Source organism: Patiria miniata, unplaced genomic scaffold, assembly GCF_015706575.1.
Source record: "Patiria miniata isolate m_02_andy unplaced genomic scaffold, ASM1570657v1 HiC_scaffold_22, whole genome shotgun sequence".
NCBI lineage: Eukaryota > Metazoa > Echinodermata > Asteroidea > Valvatida > Asterinidae > Patiria > Patiria miniata.
In genome coordinates, this window is record NW_024037061.1 from 2,484,948 (window position 1) to 2,503,261 (window position 18,314).

Here is an 18,314-nt window from a genome sequence, read left to right on the forward strand (position 1 = left end):
CTATCTCTTTCTTTAAACACACTGAACCATCTTCAAGGCACTACAAACAATCGTCATGCATTCCCTAACTGACAGTACCACGTATTATAATAATAATCGGCATTTACCCGGTAAGAACGCTCTTATTAGTGAACTAAATCACTGCGCTTACAGTATTATTATTACCCCTGATCATTGGGCCAATTAAACATTCCAAATACCATCTCAGCTCCCTGGGGAGTATACAGCTGGATGCTGCCTGTTAGCACAAGCAAGCTTATTCTATCACAACAACCATCTCTGCCCTCACAGGTACCCATTTACTGGGTGGAGAGAAGCAATGAGTGACAAAGTGCCTTGCTTAAGGGCACACGCGCCATGACCCCGGCTGGACTCGAACCCACAACCCGCAGCTTTACCCAAAGACCACGAATCCAGTGCCCTTAACCACGAGGCCACAGCACTCCACACAGATGTATTATGACAGAGACAGACAGAGTTTTCATTTTTGTCGTGCTGTAATCAAAACCCAGAATTACGCACACAGGAGCATTTACTCCATCAACAGCTGTCACAAAAAGCCGAGTGCAATCAGTCAAAATGTTCAAGTACAAAATGTGAAATGCCTCTTTTCTAATTTCCTGTTTTCTTAGCAGGGTTCATATATCAGTTTTTCTGTACGGTGACATAAATTACTCAACAACACGAGAGAGAGAGCATTTCAAGCTGTTTTTGTAAATGAATCGTAAGTTGTTTGCACGCAAGTTGTGGGGACTGAAACAATGATTTACAGATTGAATTTTCCATAATTTACTGAGCGTTTAAAGCTATAGTCCATCATTTGCAGCTATCCGAAAAGTAACTGGCATAATTATTGTTGAAAAACATACTTGGTTGAAAGATAGTAAGGAGACTAAACTCCCTGTGAAATTATTCTTTCTGGCAAGCTGTCATTTTGAAGTAATCAACGAAAGAAGGCCTTTCCAACGGTGCTTCTTAAGACGCACCGTAGGAAAATTTTAATTAGTAGTTCGTTTTGTTATTCGGCGAAGCGCATGCAAGCATTCGCACGACGCACACGCGGTTGCTATAAATCGTTGGATCAGTGCGCGACATCGCGTAGCTGCAATCGGCTCAGCGAGAACGTGTCTCGGACGCTGAATTCAGGCGCAATTCAAAACACGATTCAGCAACTTTTGATTTGAAATTGAAATCCTGGAATGCTGTTTTTCTTGGAATGATACAGCTGAAGCTGAGCTGAAACTTCATCAGGCTAGTTGTTCAGTACCCTTCTTTAGATTTTGAGCACTTTTGTTGCTTCAAACGAACAAAATGCACAAATTACAAATGATGGACTATATCTTTAAAAGGCAGATTAAATACCTTTAGTTCACTGACAAAAAGGCTGGAGTTTTTAATCAATTTTTGAGGTGTTGTTAACTGGAGGTGCTCACTGATATGCTATTTGTTTTTCTAAGCTCAATTCACTCTTTCAATCAATTTCTAGATTTAGCAACCATCTGCTGTGAACCAGTGAATAGCAATAGGCATCGCACGACGTTCCGACCGGTAACCTGCTTTCGCTTAGCATAATTCTTAGCATAGCAGCTTCAAGGAATGCACCCATTGTTTCTCTTTGTGGTTACTGAAGATAAAAGTTGTTGAAATAACAAAATAACTTAACCGTCAAAAAACCATCCCTAATGTTATCCCCCAAATCACCAACCTCGTCCCCAGTGCTTACTTTATTTCCAACCTGGTTTCCAATAGTAAACCCAGGATAGGAAACTTTCTTCCTGTATCCTGATTGGATACCGCAATTGGCTAGTAATGGATTTTTATCGTGTACTTGGTGCTATTATTCACAACGTGCAGTACGTATTTTCGCGATCATTCGTCCACGCCTTCTCGAAAATACTAATTTCCTTGCCAATTTGCTCATATTAATATGAAATATGATACTGCATGTTGTCTCGATAAGATCGTAACAGTTTGATTTCAAAAATCGTGTTTTCGTAACTCACGCCGTGCTCGCGCTGCTACGAATCGACTCTGTTTTCACCCCAGACACCGCATACAAAAGCAAAATCCAGGCACCAGACTGTTCCTCATTTGCATACGTGTGTAAAATCTTGCACATGCAAATGATCCAATACCAGGGTGAGAGAGCAGGTAGTGGTGGGCGCGTTCTGCTCGACACCCTGGGGACGAGGTTGCCAAATCACCCAACTGTATGGTTTTCTAGATTCATATAGAAACAAATACACTGTAATAAAAAATACTACAGGTTCTAATGGGATTAAAAAAATTATAGATTATATGTCAGGAAAATTTCAGTCGAACCGCCTTTAATGATTTTTAGAATTTTGAAAATCTTACCTGTCCCTGCTCGAGCTGGGCCTGTAGTACTTCCATGTCGCCTAAGGCAATTTCCTCAGCCGACAGGAACGTGTCAACTTCGGCCATCCAGCTCTTCAGACCGTTCACTTCATCCTGCGATAATCAAAAGTTGTCAATAGAATATATCGAAATATTTTTGTTTCCACCTTGAGAACAGTATGAAGCTGATGGGATACCCTGCTAGAATTATGGCAAATTTGAATGAGCCATGTTGTCCCCTCACCGTAATAGAATTGAATCGATGAAATTTCGACTCCCCTCCCCCCAAAAAATACTGATGAGGGACTTATCCCAGGTTATTCATTATGAATATGCCTTTATTGAGTAGTTTTTTAAAATCTTTTAGGTAAAGAAATCAAGGTCCTCAGCGGTACTGTAGGCTTTGGAGTCTGAAAAAATCTAACGACAGCGGCCATGGAAGAATTGTTTGGTTTTAAGGGATGGAGGAAAAACCCTGGAATCACATTCTGGGGGGGGGAAACCCATAGAATTACATTAGGACGCAAAAACACCGTCATCTTTTTGCTTACGAAACACAGGCACAGAGTCAAGTCAAAGTTACAATTAATTTTATCAATTTATCCGTAAAACTGAGATAACTAACACTGGTTTCAGATCAGCGTTGCCAAGTCACACTGAATCAAATAATTGCCAGGAGTGACTTAGGCCGACCCAATCAGATTTTAGTTCCAAAAAACTGCAACAATTGACCTTTTGACGTACATGAAGTCACTTCCATTTTTTTCTGACGTCAAAGTTTCACACTCTTAAATCAGATCTTTAGAATAAATTGTTTCAGAACGATTCAGGAATGCCAGATTGAAACTGGTGTGACTGACCTGCCAGAGTTTGAGTTCGCTGAGCGCCCTCTCCAGTTGACCTTGCCGCTCTTCTACTAAAAAGGTCACCTCGCTCCAGCCCTGGTTCATCTTGCTCAGGTCGCGCTGCAGGGTCTCCGACTGTGCGGGAGACGGGGCGCCAGACACCAGGTCCTTCCCAGTCTTGTTGACAAAGTCGTAGTTGGGCCGCTGCTGCTGTATGGTGGTCTGAAGTTCCTGAAGAGAAAAAACAAAATTGCAATTTTCAGAGTTTTTGGAGTGAAATTTCCTCTTTTATTATTAACCCTATCAATAGGAAGACCTTATTCAATCAACTCATTTTCCAATATCTCAGAGTCTAAAGGCTGGTTTAATGGCACGAAAAATGAACGTGTCACAAATTTGTAACATCACGACAGGTGTTAACGCTGTGGATTTTGCAAAATTTGAACACATTTCAACTCCAGGAAATTTCACTGCGGTTTTGTAAAGTCAAATTCCCTTCGCATTCCCATTCGTGTGAAGTATGAACCCGCCTTAAGACTGGTTAAAATCGGCTCAAGCTCAAAGCGCCCCCTATTGACCATGAGGAAATATGATCATGTGACCTTACATAGCTGCTCATACCCAAGGCCAATTTTCTCAGAACAAAAAAAATGCTAAGCACGAAAATATTTGCTTAGCAAAACCGCTTACCAGCCAAAATGTTAAGCAAAATATACTGCTCGTGATTGATGCTCAGCAGATATTTCAATTTGCTAAATAAAATTTTTGAAATTTCGCCCTGGCAACAATTGTTTTCATAAACTTCTAAGGGATTTGAAAAAATCTTCCTGATCATTTATTTTAAAATGTTAAGCTGTGTTTGTTTCTGTGCCACTATCATTTGCCTTTAAGAAAAGGTCCTGCTTTGGATCAAACCGTCAGGCCTTGTAACAACTCACCTGGCATTCGAACCTTCATTGTTTTCCTTACCTTGTATTTTTGCAGCTGGTCTTCCGAGGGATTTGAAAAACTCGTCCTGATAATCTTTTTTTAAAATGTTAAGCGAGTTTGTTTCTGTGCCACTTTCATTTGCCTTTCAAGAAAAGGTCCTGCTATGGATCGCACAGTCAGGCCTTGTAACTACTCACCTGGGATTCGAACCTTAATTTTTTTTTCTTACCTTGTATTTTTGCAGCTGGTCTTCCAGCTCGTCCACCTCTGTCACACAGAACTCCTCGGAGCGCAGCACGGCCTCTACGCTCTGCAGCCACTGCGTCAGCGCCCTCATGGCCTCGATGTAGCGCTGGGGCGGCGCGCAGTCCAACGCTTTTCCCAGGAGCTTCTCTCTGTCCTTCAGGGCGGTGGAGGCGGCCTCCCAGGACTGCTTGAAGGCCCTGATGTCGCGCTGCGCGGTGCGGGAGATGGTGGCGTCGCCGGTCAGGTCCCGGGCGGTGGCGGTCAGGCGCTCGATGCGGTGGCTGTTGATGGTCATCTCCTTCTGCTTGGCCTGGACAACAGCAATGTTCAGACGAATGATATTAAGAACCCGTGCCTTTTGAGGAAAACTTCCGGCTAGCACTTACTCTTTTTTTAAATACTTACAGTGTTTAGATTTATTGTTGGGACTGGTTGCTTATGGTATAAAAAAAACGAAAAAAGGAGCTTTGTTTTTTAGTACAGCAGAACTTTTTTGTTAAACTTTCAACCCAAATTATTGGATTTCCATTATGTTCTTGGTGTTATGCAGGGCTCAAACGTCAGGTTAAAAAAAACATACAGAGGTAGTTCCTTTAAAAAATTACCAGAAACGAACTATCTTTAGAGACCAGTGCAAAATTGAGAATTAAATTAATTATTGGACCTGTATGTTTGAAAAGGATTTAAGTCATGTCATATAACAAAAACATGCCTGTTGTAAATTGTAAATACAAAAAAAAAACTTAATAAATACAACCATGACTTCACGTAGAATAACAAATGACTTGGTCAAATTGAACCCTTATAAACTATTTAACAAAAAGCAATGATCAGATATTTCACAAAAACTACCAGACCACAGTCACGCTCAGTTGAGAGCAGCAGACGATTCCCTCTCAAATATGGGTTACTTAAGAAAAACAAAATCACCATGAGCTTCATTTGGGAATAAAACAACTTAAGAAGCCAAAATAAAAAGAATGCTGAGATTTAACGGCTACATTAGTGCCTTACCCTGCACTGATCTAGCTGTGCCTGTATCCCCTGTACGCTATCAGCCACCGTGGCTTGCTCGTCCAGCCATCCCTGGACCGACTGCACCACCTCCTGTAGTCTCTTCAGCTCGTCGGTGAACTGCTTCCTCTGAGAGGACTGGTCCAGGTTGCGCTTGCGGCCGTCCACCATGACCCGGACGTCCTGCCAGCGCTCCTGGAGGTTCTCTAAGGAGTGTCGGATGGGCTCGGTCGAGGTGCCCTCTGAAGGAGCGACAAAGAACGATAACAAAGGCAGTCAGGTTGGCGTAGCGGTACTTTCCTCGCCTTCCACCGCTGTGACCCGGGTTTGATTCCCGCCCGGGCCAATATGTGGATTGGGTTTTCAGTCCCTGCCTGATTCTGTGGGTTTTATCCAGAATATTCTTCTGGTGTTTTCCTCCCACCTCTAAAACTGTAATTGCTTTCTGTAAAACTGTAAAAAGTTTCTTCAGGCTTGCGAGCTACAGTGCCTAGGGCGCTTTTGAGGAATCCTTGGTTTCATTACCAGAAATAATTAATAATAATAAATACTCAAGTAAGCAGTTTGTATTTCAAAGCTATACACTCTTATTTTGGTCAAAGTTCCTAGCGCCCCAGGCAGCACACAAAGCTGACTACCAAACGTGCTTGTACTAACACCCTGCCTGCCGGTAGTGCAATGCAGTCAGTAGATCCCTGGAAATATCGGTGAAATCCTAGACTCTGAATTCTGGAACGGTAACTATCATAGGTTGCTTTATTAACCCTAACTGCCTAGCATGATTTACGAGGAACCATACCCATCCTGGCAAATTCTAACACCATATGGGAAACTGAACACACATATTTCTGACTTTGTTTCTGGAGGTGTGCCAACCCAATGTAAAAGACTGTCAGTTTAGGGGTACTGTACCCATCCTGACAGATTCCAACAAAACATGCTGTTGGGGTTTGATGGGGTAAGTTCTGTTAGGGTCAATGGGAAAATACTTTGACTCTCACCAAAGATTTGATTTAACTGTAAGGTATTCTATTTACTATGCTTGCATCCTCCAGGATGTATATAATGTGCTCAGCTGAAAATGTTGTTAATCAGATTTTCTTGATCAGCAAAAATCAGCTAAGAAGATGTAACAAATGATATTCACCACAGGAAAGTTTGGCTAGCAACTTGTTCCTGCAGGGGCAAGCTTCCCTGTGCTAAGCAAATATGTGTGCTTAGCCACTAAGCAGATTGGGTCAATGAGACAAAGCAGTCTTACCTAAGCGGGTTTGAGTGATCAGCTTGTTGCCAAGCTCCGATACATTCTTCACCCGGGCTTTCCTCTCGTTCAGGTCTCGCTCCAAAGTCTGCAACGGAACAAAATGAAGTCAAACAGAAAATCATTCTACAGCTATTCTGTCACTTAAAGGGAATGTACATCATTGGCCTTTGCTGTAATTTTCAGAAATTAACTACATGTATTTGAGGGGTTAGTATAACAGATCAAATATAAGTTTTGTGTTCAAAACTGCTGGAAAACCAAGAAAAACTAAAAGGTTCAAGTAGTCTGGTTCCCTGACTCCACTAAGGATGAATTGGATCAATTTATAGATGCCAGAAAATTGTAAGGTAAGGGAACCAGTCTAGCTGGCCTGCACCCGTTTATGAACATGTAACCAATAAGCAAAGAAAATTTGGACTGAAAAAATGGTAAATTTGGAGCAGTAGTTGCAAAAAAATAGGTTTTTCACACCAGGTGCCATAATTTTACAGGATGCTTTAGACTGTCATTTATCAATATCCTAGTTAGGTATTTCGTAAAAATGTGTTAGTTTTGTTTTTCAATGATTGCAAATGTTGTATATTCCCTTTAAATCTGTGCAAAGTTGTAATATTTTTTTGAGTGCCATTTTGAAAGAGTGCGCACACTCGGTTGAAATACGCTCCTTTATTGAAGCAATTTAAAACCACCCGTTAACAGTCGATGGAAATATGTGATTGCTCGTGATCACTCAGTTCATGGGAGCCATCCTTTGCATGCATAAATCAAAGAGAACATGTATGTATGTTTGCATGAACTCAGTGTTAACAAGATATGAAAAGAATTGATAAGGACTGAGCAATTTGAATCAGATACGCACAGGGGTCATGCTATAAATTTGGGGTCCACTTTCTTTCTTGTCCCTGTTACATCTCACATCTATGATTTCACAATTCTGATGCACTTTTTAATGCAGTCGTCCTCCCAGAGTGCTTATGAATAGCAAACTACCTACCCAACAACAGATATCGTTTGAGGTCATTCTTAATGATACTAGAGTGGAAAAGTACGAAGGTACCAAGGTAACAGGGACGGGAAAAATGTCACACTTTGGAACCTAAAATTATAAAATGACTCTTATAAGAAGGAATTTTGGGTCGGGGTGATATAAATCAAATTAGGTTTTGCCCTTTCACCGACGTTTAAACACTTTATACTCAGTGTCTTACCTCCCGAGTGAAAGTTGGAAAAAATCACTCGGGTGGGATTCGAATTCACGACCGATCCCGTTAGCTCGGTGGTCGAGTGGTAAGACATCTGCACTAGAAAGCAGGAGGTCGTGGGTTCGAGTCCCACCCGAGTGATTTTTTCCAACTTTCACTCGGGAGGTAACACACTGAGTATACAGTGTTTAAACGTCGGTGAAAGGGCAAAACCTAATTTGATAAAATGACTCACAAACCAATAGTGCCTCCACATGAGCACCAAGCTTATGTTGGTGTCCAATCGCTTTCAGTCATCACTGCGGGGATGCTTGTGAACTTGTCCATAAGTTTGTGCAATTCAACTCAAAAATGGTCACGTATAAAATTAACCCATGATGGGCAAGTGTTTTTGTCACTTACACTGTAAAATTTTCTCTGTTCGTCCAAGTTTGGATCCTCAGGCGACGGCTCGTTGGAAGTCATCAACTTCTGCTCCGTGTCCTCCATCCACGACACCAGGCTGCCCAGCTCGCCGTCAAACTGCCTCTTGAGCTGGCTGTCCTCGTGGGGGCGCTTGTGCGGCTCGCTGGCGGCTGACGACGGTGACGGGGCGACGTGGACGGTTTGGGTGATGGTCTTGGTGACTTGGGTCTCGGTGACGGTGTTGCCCGAGTCGCCGCGGTAGGTCTTTGTTGTGGTGGTGGTGTTGATGGAGTCTGTGATGGGGATGGCATCCAGGTTGATGCCGCTCTCGGCGATCTGACGGACGGCAAACACAGAAATGGTTCAAGTTCAGAGTCGTATTTCTGACTCCGCTTACCATCAGCATAGAATACTTGCTAACTTTACAAGGAAACTGTGTGTTCAGAGTAGTATACTTCGTAAGGAATTTTGGCTCGTGGGCATCTGTACAGACACTTGAAAGCAATCATTGGCGCAGAATTTTCTGCTAAAGTAAGCAAAATTCTTCACTACGATTCTTCACAAATTGTAAGCAGATTTGGGCCTTGGCCTCACTTTTTGTTAATTACAGTCATGATGATATTCACTTTTTTCCCTAGGTGCTATTCTTAAGAGCATTATTATTTGGAATGTAAACCCAATGCAGGCTTTGCTCAGACAAAGATGATTGGTACAATACAGGAAATATGCGCAACAATAATACAGATATTTATTTAGGGAAATTAAAGTATTACTACTGTGCAAAGAAAAAACAGTTTGCATTTCCAACGGCAAATGACACCATGGGTGGCACAGTGCGTCAAGCACTTGCCTCTCTCCGCTGTGGCCCAGGTTCGATTCCCAGCTCAGGTCATATGTGAGTAGAGTTGTTCGTTGATTCTCTCCTGTGCCATGAGGGTTTTTCTCTGGGTTCTCTAGTTTTCCTCCTTCAGAAAATATCAACACTTTCGTTCTGGCTGTGCAACGTGGTAAGACATGGGTCATATGGCAGCTACCTAAGGCACCTTAAGATGCTTTTGGCTCGACCACGTTGAAGCTGCGTCCTTTGCAATTCAGCTTCTGCTGCAAGTGTCCAAGACCTCAACTACAGCCCAAGACAAGAGATTCAGGACTAGGCCTTACCCATTTGGAGTGCATCTCCATCTGCTGGACGACGCTGTCCCATCGCTGAGAGAACTCGTCCAGGACCAGCTGGATGTCTTCCACGGCCCGGTTGTTCTCGTCGAGATGCTCCACGATGTTCTCGGCGCTCCGGTTCAGCTTGTCAAACTGGTTGCGCTGGATCTCCAACTCCTGCTCCAGAATCTGGAATGATCACAATGATGTAGATAGAAGTCTCACAAGGAATATTCACTCGGTGCTGGGGAGATTAGAAATGGCGGCTTAGACAAAATTGCGGGTGGGAGAGTTTTTCTGTAAGGGTGAGGGAGGTAAAACAATTTATAATAACAATAATGTATCCACCGGTATTGGTGCTCAAGGCGCTACATCATTATTACCCTTCTTATTGAGCCAACAAAACCTTCCAAAGACAATCTCGGCTCCCTGGGGAGTATACAGCTCCATGCTGCCATTTCGGCTCAGACGGCTAAAATCAATCACAATAACCATCTCTGCCCTCACAGGTACCCAATTTGGTGGGAAGAAGCAAAGAGTGACAAAGTGCCTTGCCCAAGGGCACACGCACCATAAACCCCTGGCTGGACTCGAACCCACAACCTGCAGAATTACCCACAGACCACGAATTCAATGCTTCAGACCACGAGGCTACGGCAAGAATGACAACAGGTATCCAAGAACGAATAGACGTATCCAATTGCAAATACGAGAATGACTAGTGTTTGAGACTGCCTCACAAGTACTTCTTCCCTCTGAGTATTAGAGTGGAGTGTCATGGCCTAGCGGTTAAGAGCACCGGACTCATGCTCTGGTGTTTCAGAGGCAACAGCGGCGTGGGTTCGAGCCCGGGTCTGGACACTTGTGCCCTTAAGCAAGGCACTTAACCATTATTGCTTCGTCCTTCGGATGGGACGTTAAGCCAGAGGTCCTGTGTGTTTTGTAATACAATGCACGTAAAAGAAACAGTAACACTTACCGCTAAGAGAAGGGGTTTGCCCCGGTGTTTCTGGCCTCCTGGTTATACCCCCTTGCGGAGTCCTTAGGAGAACCAACCAACCAAACATTTGCCCCGGTGTTTCTGGCCTCCTGGTTATACTCCCTTGCGGAGTCCTTAGGAGAACCAACCAACCAAACATTTGCGACGTGACTCACCTTGAGTATCTTGACCCTCTCGATAGCCCCCTTGACGTCCTGCACATCTGCCAGTCTCATACGGGCTAGCGTGGACTCCTTGTCGCTCAGCCAGTCGCTGAACTGCCGCTGTTCCTCCACGAAGCGCTGCCAGTGGGCCGAGACCTCCTGCAGGATGGCCCAGCGCTGCTCGGTCCACTGGCAGACCCGGGCCCAGCGCTCTCCCAGGCTGGTCAGCTGCTCCTCCAGCAAGGCCGTGGCTGGTGGGGAGAGAAGTGGGAGTTGCTACATTCATATCGAGGCATCGACAGGAAAAGGCTTTACAAACGAGTTGAGTGTTAAGAGGCCTTACTGGATTTTAAAAAACAGCAGGGGTGTGAGTGACCTCTGATAAAAATAGCTGAAAACAGCTGAAAAAGGTGTAAAAAAGCTGAACTTTGGAAATCTCCTATACTTTTGTACACGGCAAGTGAGGGGAAAAAAGCTGAAATCCAAAACAAAAGAAGCTGAAATCAGTTTTAAAGCTGAGATCTCACACCCCTGAAACAGGATGCATCTACGCGACTTTTTTTTAAATATTTTTTGAGGAATAAATAGCTTTTTGATAACTTTTTACAAATACTAATTGATGTAATATGAACAAGGATTACACAGAAATGTGAATGCAAAAGTTTGGTCACCGTTATATGGTCTTCCACAAACTTAAGTGCAGTAAGCGAAAAATGATGCCATTGTGTTGTTTGTTTCAGAGCTACATTTTGAAACTTCCACTGTTAGAGAGTCTGTGTGCATGGAGCGGATACAGTATTTAACCAGTTCGTGCCGGAGGCCCTGAATACACACAAAAGTTTTGCGGTATTCAGAACGGATGACAGATAAACATTCAGGGAGCGAGGCCGGAAATATCTGTCAGAGACCAGCTCGCAGCGAGCGGGTCCGGAAATATGAGTGTGCTGCCCGAGGGTGATGGCTTCAACCCGCCGGGCTTGAGGTCAAGTGAAAAGTAATCCCGCACCTCGTTTTCGTTCTTGTCAAAATAATCCCGGCGTGAACTGGTTAAAGGTTTAGCAATGAAACGATTGTGACCCAACTCAACAAACGAGAGCTACTCTTCAGTAAAAGGCCTCATATTTTAAACCGCATCTTGCACGATGGACATCTGTAGAACAGTCAGCATGTTTGCATATCAAAATAGGTGATATTTTTTCCCTGATTTTTTTATCAAATTCAGAGTATGCATTTGAACAACAAACCAGTGAAACAATATTTTAAGACCGTTTTGTGGAATCTGTTTTTTTTTCTAATTTCCAAACAAGCAGACAGACAGGCAGATAGTTGACTGACGAAATAGACAAACAGAAGCAAGTCCACATACATGTACCATTTTCTGGACTGCTCTCGTCCACCACCACCACCATGTGGGTCAGGGAGTTGACCTGCATCTGTTGCTCCTCCAGGGATTCTTGAAGCATCTACGGTAAAATTGGGCAAAAATAACCAAAACACAGTGATAAGCAAACTGCTTCTTGATAACAAGTTTAACTTTGAGTCAATGCGGGGCGTGCGGTCTCCTGGTTAGGGTTCGTGACTCATGATCAGAGGATCAGGGGTTCGAATCCAGCTGCTGGACATATGTTGTGTCCTTGGACAAGCCACTTCACCTCACTTGCCTCTCTCCACCCAGGAGTATAAATGGGTACTGGCACGAGCTGGGAGTAACCTGCGATGGACTAGCGTCCCATCCAGGGGGAATAGAAATAATTTCAGTCCTTTCATGCCAAGGGAACTGGAAATGAACACCGGCCTGGTGTTTTTACCACTTGAGAGCCCCTTGGAGGGGACACCCCGTGTGAGTACTGTTCTGGTTCGCACCCAAAGTACGCACGACTTGTTTATCCTGCATATGCACAAAGCTAAGCCATAGCGTCTTCACGCGTGAGAGTCAGACGTCGTCAGCGCGCGAATAAGTTCAAATTTAACTTGCGATGGTCTCCCAGAATAATCCCTGCCCCCAATAACTTTGGATCATTCGAAATACACTGGATGGATCGGGAACCAATTTAGCTCTCCCCAACTCTCTCTTTTTTGGCCGTTGCAGGGTACTTGTGCACGGAGCCCGTAGCGACCATCGGCAGTGCGTTTGGATTTCGCTTCCTACTGGTCTCCCCCAACTTTCTCTTTGGAACCGCTGAGGGGGTACTTGTGCACTGAGTCCCTGGACTGACTCACCCTGTGTTCCTCCACCTGCTGGCTGACCTGGTCCAGGTTGCTGCCCAACCCTTCCTGTCTGCTGATGACCTCCTCCGTGCGGTCCAGCCAGGCAGCTAGGTCGTCCAGCTGCTTCTGCTGCAACTCCATCAACACTTCATGCAATCTGGAATTAAAAACAAAGGCAAAAATTCTTTTTCCACGAAATCTCAACCATCAAACTCCAACCATATCACTTTGCAAACACTATTTCGTCGTAATCTATTTCACTTTTTCGTCGTTTCGTCGTAACACTATCTCGTAAAATGGCGTGTGACGTCATAAGTTTTCAATTTCAAAAGGCCGTATCTCACTTAAAATAACCCGGATGAACACTTAAAGTCAACTGATGTCGCGATATGCGCGATACGACCTTCTTGCACGGAGCGTATTTGCGCAAGATATGGCTTTGTTGCAGAATTCTGAGGTTTTTCAAAACTGAACTCCAAACTCAAAACTACATCAAGTGTAACAGGGCTGGGTTGTTTCTTAAACACAAGAACCCTCTTGGAAGAATTTCACAGGGTGTTCGGTACGATCCCTATCTTCACTTTAATTGAGCAAGGTTTTCTCATTAAATAATTTGCAGTTCCCTTTCCAGGTAATAATGTGTATCAATAAAGCTCAAGGCGCACGGCGCTACATCATTATTACCCTGCTCATTGGGCCAATGAAACATTCCAAATACCATCTCAGCTCCCTGGTGAGTATACAGCTCAATGCTGACACTTTGGTGCAAGGCAGCTTAAATCAACCACAATAACCATCTGCCCTCATAGGTACCCATTAACTCCTGGGTGGAGAGAAGCAATGAGTGACAAAGTGCCTTGCCCAAGGGCACACGCACAACAACCCCAGGCTGGACTCGAACCCACAACCTGCAGAATTACCCGAAGACCCCGAATTCAATGCTCCAGACTGCAGGGCCAAGGCACTCCACAATAACCAATGTTCCTACGTTCCTTTAACCCTAACTCCCTAGCATGATTTATTTAGGAACCACACCCATCCTGGCAAATTCCAACATTATGGGAAACTGCACACACATATTTCTCACTTTGATTCTGGAGGTATGCCAACCCAATGTAAATGACCGTCAGTTTAGGGGTACTGTACCCATCCTGACAGATTCCAACAAAACATGCCGTTGGGCTTTAATGGGTTGAGACCTGTTGGGGTTAGGCAACTATGTTTCTTCAGATTTCATGATCGCCCAACTTACTTGGTCTGCCTCTCCATAGCTGATATCCTAAGGTTCTCCCAGCGGCTGTTGAGTAGGCTCATCTGCTCCCTAATCTCATTCTCCTCGTCCTCGGTCACCTTGTTCTCTAAGATGAGATGGTTGCCTTCCTGGAGGGCATTGCCGACGCTGTTCTGGTGGGACGTCAGCTCCATCATAAACTCCTGTTCATTAAACAATTGGTTATTAAAGACAACAAGATTTACACTAACTAAGGGCAATTTTGAAGCTGTTTATGGATCAGTTTTGTCACCCATATTCTTTACCTAGCTTCAGTGACTTTCAAACAGTAGACATCTTGAGGGCTATTCACTTTGTTAATACTTGGATGACAGTTAAAAGCATTTGTGATGCGATCACGCTAAATGAGTCGTTTGTCGACCCCGGTCAAATTTTTTTGTATTACAGATTTGAAAAGAGCACAATCTCAGCATTACTGCTGTGAAAACTGCATGCTGATACCATTTTTAGTTCAAAAATTATGGAAGTCGGAACACCAAGAGATGTGATGAAGTGATGTGATGAAGTGGCCCTATTTTGGCCTGTATCTCCAAATGAAAATTCCCGACAAACGACTCATGCAGCTTGATCGTATCACATATAGGATCATTTGCTTTTCATGCAGTTTGCTCGTTTGCAATAGATCTCTCTCAAATGACCTCACTTCCTGCAGACTGTCACATGCATCGACATCTTGGGCGTCAAATTTTCATGACGCGCATCAGCTACGCCATATTTCGAAGAAATTTCGCGCGACTTGCGCAAGTGTTTAGAACATTTTGCAGACTGCACACACACGCACCTGGTGGCATTGAATACACAGTTGTAATTTTCCTACAACGATGGTTGTCTGTGAGAGAATCTATAATAACACCACTCAAAATCCAAGGACAAAAGTTCAAAGCCTAACCTGTTGAAGTTTCAGCTCAGTGGATATTTCACTTTCGGGAAAAGCAGTGAAACACAAAACACCATTTTGATCACGAAAAACGATTTCGTTGACGGCACTCTATATTTCCAAAAATCAGTAAACTGGACGATCATTGGAAATCACCTACACTTTTATTTCTTTTAAATGACAGCTAGCCAGACGGAATAATTTCACGGGGTGTTTAGTACCAGTACAATCTTTAATCCAGGTAAGCTTTTTGATAATAATTCATGGTTGAGTGGATACATATGCACAGATTTTATATAACTTTTTTTTTTATTTTTCTTTCTAGTTTCCTCACCTCGTGTGTGTGGAATTGATCCTTGACTTTATCCACGTTGTCGGAGATGGCGCCCTGGTGGCCGAGATGGTCCTCGGCTTCCAGGAGCCAGGCCAGGACGTTCTCCATGTTGCCTTGGTAACTCTCCAGATCCACCTCGCTCATGTCGGAAAAGGACTGTCGGAGAAAAACAAGCCAGAAACATTCTTTGAATATAGTTGAAATTAGCTCAAACTCCATGTAAATGTGCACAAAACAAAAATTCTTTGACTTGACTAACCTGATCTCACTGTAGCAAACTTTGATTTACTTCTTATTTTTTTTAAGAAACCACAAAGGGAAACTGACTAGGCGCATACTAACAATTTTTTCAAAGTTGAACAAAGAAATTGACAGGAGCAGGGTTCGAACCTGCGACCTCCGGATTGCTGTTCCGGTGCTCTACCAACTGAGCTATCCAGCCCTATGTTGGCGGTTCCCTAATTTGACTTTGTTCTAGGGGCGCTAGTCAGAAGCCATAAACCCCTAAATGCAATGCAGCCAGGGATCATGCCCAAAGTTATGGTGCCAGCAACATCAGCAATGCTGCAAACCCGGGAAATAGCAAACGGGGATCAATCAAAGAGGATACGGCATTGTAATTGCCATCTCCCAAATCAATTCTGTCAAACTGTTAGGTTTTTCTCGACTTTTCGAAGACCTACAAAATGGATTTATTTCCCATCAGAAAATTCATTCTATCCGATGAACTAAAATCTCAAAATTGATTTGGACACAGCTTTCACTTTGCGGTTAGAAGTTGTACATCATTCAATGTTCTATCCACTGAGCTGAAAGTTCAACAGGATATGTTTTGAACATTCTTCTTTGGATTCTGAGTGTGTTATTATTGGAAACGAACAGAATGCATGAAAAAGCAAAGGATGCTACATGTATACACCTTTAACAGAATCAGACATGTTAAAATCTCGACTGCCAATCTCAAAAGGACACCAAGCGAGGGCGTATGCACAATTAATGAACTCACCGTTTCTGATGAGGGAGTAACTGGGGTGTGCTCTGACGAAGAGGTCTTGCCGACCCCTGACCTCGCGTGACCCGATCTACTCGAAATGACCTCGGTTTGCTGCGACAGGATTTTGTACATATCGATCACGTAGATCATGATAGATTTCTTGTCGGGGAGCTCAACATTGATATCTGAAGTTAAAAGGAAATTTGTTAAGAATGTAAAATAAAAGACACAACTTCTTTTATATGCGTTATGGCCACCTAAGAGGGAGTCTTTTGTTCTTTTGAATCAGTAGCAATGATTGTTATACCTCTGTCTTGAATACTGTATTTTCACTGGCCTAGAACGATCACGTGTTCAGTTTATAAAAAGTCATGGCACACTTCCTGTGGGATATCACATACGTGATATCCCACAGGGAGTGTGCTATGACTTTGTACGTACGTACGGTCGCGGTACGTACGGTGTGAAACGCTTATATCGTTGGTACCCACGCTTTTTTCACAATGTTTTCACACATGAGTGGGAGCAAGGAACTAGCAGACGATCAGCTGTTTCGAGCACGCGACATGCAGTTGGCATTTGATTGTCATGATTGTTGTGTTAACTGATGTTTGTTTTCGTGATTTTTACATCTAAATCCAAAGAATCCAAGACAGAGGTTTGCCTCAGGTGCTATGCGCCCCTCGGGTGTTCTAAACGTCATATCCCACATCACAGCAGTCAACCATTGTTAAATGTACAAAAGGTTCACTCATGCATACATCCCAGCAAAAAAAAGGCATTGCCCTCTAAGACTGCTGCTACGCTAAGGTCTGTTAAACCAAATGCCAAAAAAATGTTGACTTCTACTCAGCCCCAGCCACCCCCTCCCACCACCCCCCCCCCCACCCCAAAAAATGAAGCCAAGAAAATATTTCCTCAGATTGTTCTTGTTTCTTCAGAGATGTTTTTGTTTTTTAATTTGGCTCCGCTCGGCTTTAATAAAATATCGGTGCGCCAGGAAACATCATGGCTTTTAATGGCGATGAACTTGGGGACATTGATGCAGTAGGAGGGATTACATTGCAGACACATGATCCCTGCCCTGTCTGGGTTATCAGCACAACAAATCAATCAACGACGCCGGGTAATTTGTCGAGAGACTCCCGGCCAATTCTGTGAAACTCTTAAGCAGGGAAATCTGCTAACTACGGAAAGTATTCGCTTAGCAAAAACAGATTTTAAGCAGCCAACGTGTCACGCATGATCCCCTTACTGTCTGGGTTATCAGCACAACAAATCAATTAACGACGCCGGGTAATTTGTCGAGAGACTCCCGGCCAATTCAGTGAAGCTCTTAAGTAGGGAAATCTGCTAACTACGGAAAATACGTGCTGAGCAAAAACAGATTTTAAGCAGCCAGCGTGTCACGCATGATCCCATACTTTCTGGGTTATCACCACAACAAATCAATCAACGATGCCGGGCAATTTGTCAAGGGATTCCCGGCCAATTCCGTGAAGCTCTTTTGCACAGAAATTTATCGGGCACAGAAAACATTTGCTTAGCCTCCAGGCTACAGTTTTGGAGGATTTTAGAGGATTTAGGCTGAAAGGCCAAAAGGTGTCAGTTGATTTGGAGAATGCATTGTGTCGAGTTCGTCGGTGTACCAAGCATTGTTTATGTTCAGCCGTGCATAATTGAGCCCTGCATTATGCTTGATATCATCCGCACTGCTTCTGAATGTCATTGGCACTGCCTCAACCAATTAACACAATAACAGTGATTGTTGGAGGATTTTGAAAGATTGAGGCAATGGTCACCCCTCCACTAAACAAAATTCAAGAAACAATGGATGATTGTGGAGGATTGAGGTTGAAACCAATTTTTACATGGTGGCTATTGGAGGATTTTGCAGGAGGAATTGGGGCAATGTTACGGACGTTACATTCAGAGCCTAAGACCAATGTGAAACAACGTAAAATATTTGTAGGGGGAGTTATTTTTATATACATTTGATACAACTCTAGCTTAGGCCTTAAACTGGTTCCCTGCACAGTTTTGCTCAG

General features: G+C 43.5%; 1 protein-coding gene and 1 non-coding gene across 2 annotated transcripts in view; both read right to left on the reverse strand.

The window, feature by feature from the left end:
• Positions 1-18,314, reverse strand: part of LOC119730625 (dystrophin-like) — a 72,772-nt gene that overhangs the window by 20,933 nt on the left and 33,525 nt on the right. Inside the window, exons 10-22 of the mRNA XM_038203612.1 lie at positions 16,279-16,451; positions 15,273-15,428; positions 14,023-14,204; positions 12,783-12,927; positions 11,935-12,025; positions 10,575-10,813; positions 9,426-9,608; positions 8,262-8,600; positions 6,655-6,742; positions 5,394-5,635; positions 4,363-4,689; positions 3,219-3,434; positions 2,359-2,472 (exon numbers count right to left, since the gene is read on the reverse strand). Coding sequence (XP_038059540.1) covers positions 2,359-2,472; positions 3,219-3,434; positions 4,363-4,689; positions 5,394-5,635; positions 6,655-6,742; positions 8,262-8,600; positions 9,426-9,608; positions 10,575-10,813; positions 11,935-12,025; positions 12,783-12,927; positions 14,023-14,204; positions 15,273-15,428; positions 16,279-16,451 — 2,495 coding nt within the window. The remainder of the gene's footprint in view (positions 1-2,358; positions 2,473-3,218; positions 3,435-4,362; positions 4,690-5,393; positions 5,636-6,654; positions 6,743-8,261; positions 8,601-9,425; positions 9,609-10,574; positions 10,814-11,934; positions 12,026-12,782; positions 12,928-14,022; positions 14,205-15,272; positions 15,429-16,278; positions 16,452-18,314) is intronic.
• Trnaa-agc lies at positions 15,642-15,714 on the reverse strand. The gene has a single exon. It is a non-coding gene; the product is annotated as a tRNA-Ala (tRNA).